Below are 3,423 nucleotides of genomic sequence, written 5' to 3'. Positions count from 1 at the left end.
TGAGAGACCAGCCTGTTTCTGCTTCTCTGATGCTAGAAGGCAGGTAAGTATGTTACTGCCACAGCTGGCTTTTCTTAAAGCTGTGACTTCTGGGGGATTGAACTCAGGTCTCCGCGCTTGTGCAGCAAGTGCTTTACCAAAGGAGCCCCATCTTCCTGGCTCCCATGTAGCCTTGTGTCTTACCATGTGTGGTTTATTATTGAATAGCACTAGAGGTGGTCCTGAGTTGCTGATTCTGCAGACTGGAGAGCAAATCTTACATTCCTACTCCTATGCCATTACTACGACAGAGTGATGTGGGTGTTGTTTTTTGTGTGTGTTGTTTGAAGATGCTTCATTAGCATTAAGTGGAATCAGAACCTGAAGGTGTCTGGTTGCACCATTTGCTTGTGATGACCTTGATACCTAAGCAGACCTGAAAAATGCAAAATCCATCAGTAAGACACAATTGGTTTCTACAATATCTCTTTCTCATTTGACTGTCTTTGAGTTGAGAAGGAAAGAGTATAAACAAATGAGTCCCACCTTCCTCTTCCATTGCCTTCCTGATTAGCATCCTCTCCAAAGGGGCCCTAGTCCAATTGAAAGGAAGCAGAAACCACGAACGGCTGAGACTGTGCAGAACTCTTCCAATTATTTAAAGAAGTCATTGGTTTTTCTCTTTAAAATGCTGGAAGGCTATACATTATTCCTCTTTCTGGTCATGATGGTGCAGTTGTTCACTGGGGTCCTGGCAAATGGCCTCATTGTGGTTGTCAATGCCACTGACTTGATCACTCGGAGGACAATGTCCCCATTGGGTCTGCTTCTTTCTTGCCTGGCAACTTCTCGGCTCCTTCTGCAGTTGTGTATCTTGTTTGCACAACTGGGTCTATTCTGTTTGGCGAAATCCTCTTTATTTGCTGACAACATTGCCTTTGTCTTCTTTATAAATGAATTGAGTCTTTGGTTTGCCACTTGGCTCTGTGTTTTCTACTGTGCCAAGATTGCTACCGTCCCTCACCCACTCTTCTTGTGGCTGAAGATGAGGATATCCAGGTTGGTACCATGGCTGATCCTGGGATCTGTGCTCTATTCGACTGTTACTGTTATGACCTATGGCAGAGACACTTCAACAATTCCCAAACAAATCTATGCAAGCTTCTTTTCTGAAAATGCAACTCAGGTCTTAAAGCTACATAACGTGACACTTTCCATCCTTATCCTCGGGCTCACGCTGCCATCGCTCATTTTCATTGTTGCTGTTCTGCTCTTGATCTTCTCCCTGTGGAAACACAGCTGGAAGATGAGGACTGTGGTGGGCACCAGGGAACCTAGCCGATATGCTCACATCAGTGTAATGCTGTCCTTTCTATCATTCTTCATCCTGTATTTCTCCCATTACATGGTGGTTCTTGTGATCTCTACTCAAGGCTTCCAGTTAGGAAGCACAGACTTTCTATACTGCACATTGCTGGTTGGTATGTACCCCTCCTTACACTCTGTCGTCTTAATTTTAGGAAACCCTAAGCTGAGACAAAATGCAAAAATGTTCATTGTCCATTGTAAGCGTTGTCATTGTGTGAGAGCTGAGATCCCTTCAAGAAAGTGACTCAGTGGCTTGCCAGTGCCTGCAGCTCATCACTCAGCCAACAAAGCATCCTGCTCGTAAGTGTGTATAATGCCATCTTAACCGTCCAGCCTGAGGCTTACTCCTAGGTTTGCTAAAAATGAACTAGATTGTCAGATTGCTACCATCCCTCACCCCCTCTTCTTGTGGCTGAAGAGGAGGATATCCAGGTTGGTACCACGGCTGATCCTGGGGTCTGTGCCCTGTGCAACTATTACTGCTGCCATCCATAGAGTTAATTGATTATCAAAGCACAACACGTGTTGGTGGATGACATCAAGGTCCGCATCTCAGTTCTGAAGTAGAAGCCTCATCTCATAAGATGATGTCGCTGAGGAAGCAGGGTAAATGAAGCAAGGGTCTTCCTGTACTACTTGCTGCAGTGCATGTGAATTTATAATTTTCTCAAAATAAAAAGTTTAAAGAAGGAAAACCCAAGACTGAACTTATAATTCCAGAGGAACAGAACACTCAGCAGCCTGTGTTGGTTGCCCAAACTCGACACTGCCCCAGACTTGAATGAGTTGCCTGGGTATATCTTAATTACAAGAATATCTTTTCTGTTTTGTTTGATGGAGTCACAGAAATTAAGCTACTCCTCTTCTCCTTCCCCGTCTCCTCCTCATTCTCCTCCTTCTTCTCCTCCTTCTTCCTCTTCCCCTTCTCCCTCTCCCTCTCTCCTCCTTCTCCTCCTCTTCCTCCTCCTCCTTCTTTTTTTCTTCTTCTCTTTTCTTCTTCGGGTCAGAAAGGAAACTGTGGACATCCAGGCCTTCTCAGTCCTTATGAGCATGTTCACCTACTCCAAGAGCAGAAAACCTAGTGGCACATCCCATTGACTGATAAGACAGCTGATAGACAGAGGAGGAGAAATAGATGGACTTTTGAGGGGTGGAAGAGAAGGAAGATGAGGAGGAGGTGGAGGAGGAAGGAGCCTTTCATTTCCTGTAATTGTATACCCTCAACAGACAATGGGTTGCAAAGACATTTCTTTTTTCATTTGTGCACTCTGCTGGTGTGTGTGTGGGGGCCCTTTTGATGCATAGTAACAATTTGACATTCCAATATCACATGTCTTCCCAAGGAAGCAACATCAGTAGGTGTGGATGGCTATTGGCCGAGCATTTATAATTAATATTAAGTCTCTGTGCACTTATTTTGGAGCTGACAGTCCCTACAAAACTCCACCTCCACCCTCCTTTGTTTGCCCCTCTCTCTGTCCCCTTCCTTCTCTCAAATAGTTTCCCTTCTATTTTTGTGTCCCTTTCTGTCTAGCTTCTATATGTGAGAGAAAATGTGACATTTTGTCTTTCTGAATTTGGCTAATTTTGGCTAACATGGTGATCTCTAGTTCTAGCCATTTACCTGCAGATGACGTCGTTTTATGCTTCTTGATGTCTGACTAATGCTGCTGCATGCGTGCATTGTATTTATGCCACATTCTCCTTGCTCACTGGCGCATGGGTCAGTTCTCGGGTCTTGTGAACAGCACTATTCAGACCCCAGATTCTGGTTATAGTACAACAGCTTCTGCTTTAATAATGCTAGTTAATGAGATGACTTTTAAGATATGACTGTGATACTAATATTAGCAAGAGCTTTTGAAAAAATAAGTGAAATAATAAATAATTAAGCATTCTGAAAACCGTTCACAGTCTGCTTTCCTTTCAAACCCTCCTCTGATTATTTTGCTTCTGGTGTTGTAGAGGAAACCACTGCTCGGTTTTAGAAGTGAACCCCTCACTAGCCTCATTCCCCAGACAGTCTTTGTCTACTTTCCCAGCCCTCCAGACTGCCTACCCTTTACTTGCCCTCTT

General features: G+C 44.1%; 1 protein-coding gene across 1 annotated transcript; it reads left to right on the top strand.

Moving 5' to 3' along the window:
• Positions 1–667: 667 nt before the first annotated feature.
• Tas2r1 (taste 2 receptor member 1) lies at positions 668–1,591 on the top strand. Its single transcript, XM_015998574.1, has one exon. It carries the CDS (start codon positions 668–670, stop codon positions 1,589–1,591), a length of 924 nt encoding a protein of 307 aa, XP_015854060.1.
• Positions 1,592–3,423: the final 1,832 nt, after the last annotated feature.

Source organism: Peromyscus maniculatus, chromosome 15 (genome assembly GCF_049852395.1).
Source record: "Peromyscus maniculatus bairdii isolate BWxNUB_F1_BW_parent chromosome 15, HU_Pman_BW_mat_3.1, whole genome shotgun sequence".
In the NCBI taxonomy this organism is placed as follows: domain Eukaryota; kingdom Metazoa; phylum Chordata; class Mammalia; order Rodentia; family Cricetidae; genus Peromyscus; species Peromyscus maniculatus.
Note: the sequence above shows the minus strand (reverse complement) of the source record. Positions and strands in the feature narration are given on the sequence as shown.

Excerpts from the sequence above, each read along its gene's own strand:
- Tas2r1 (XM_015998574.1), top strand. The coding sequence starts at position 668 with ATGCTGGAAGGCTATACATTATTCCTCTTTCTGGTCATGATGGTGCAG.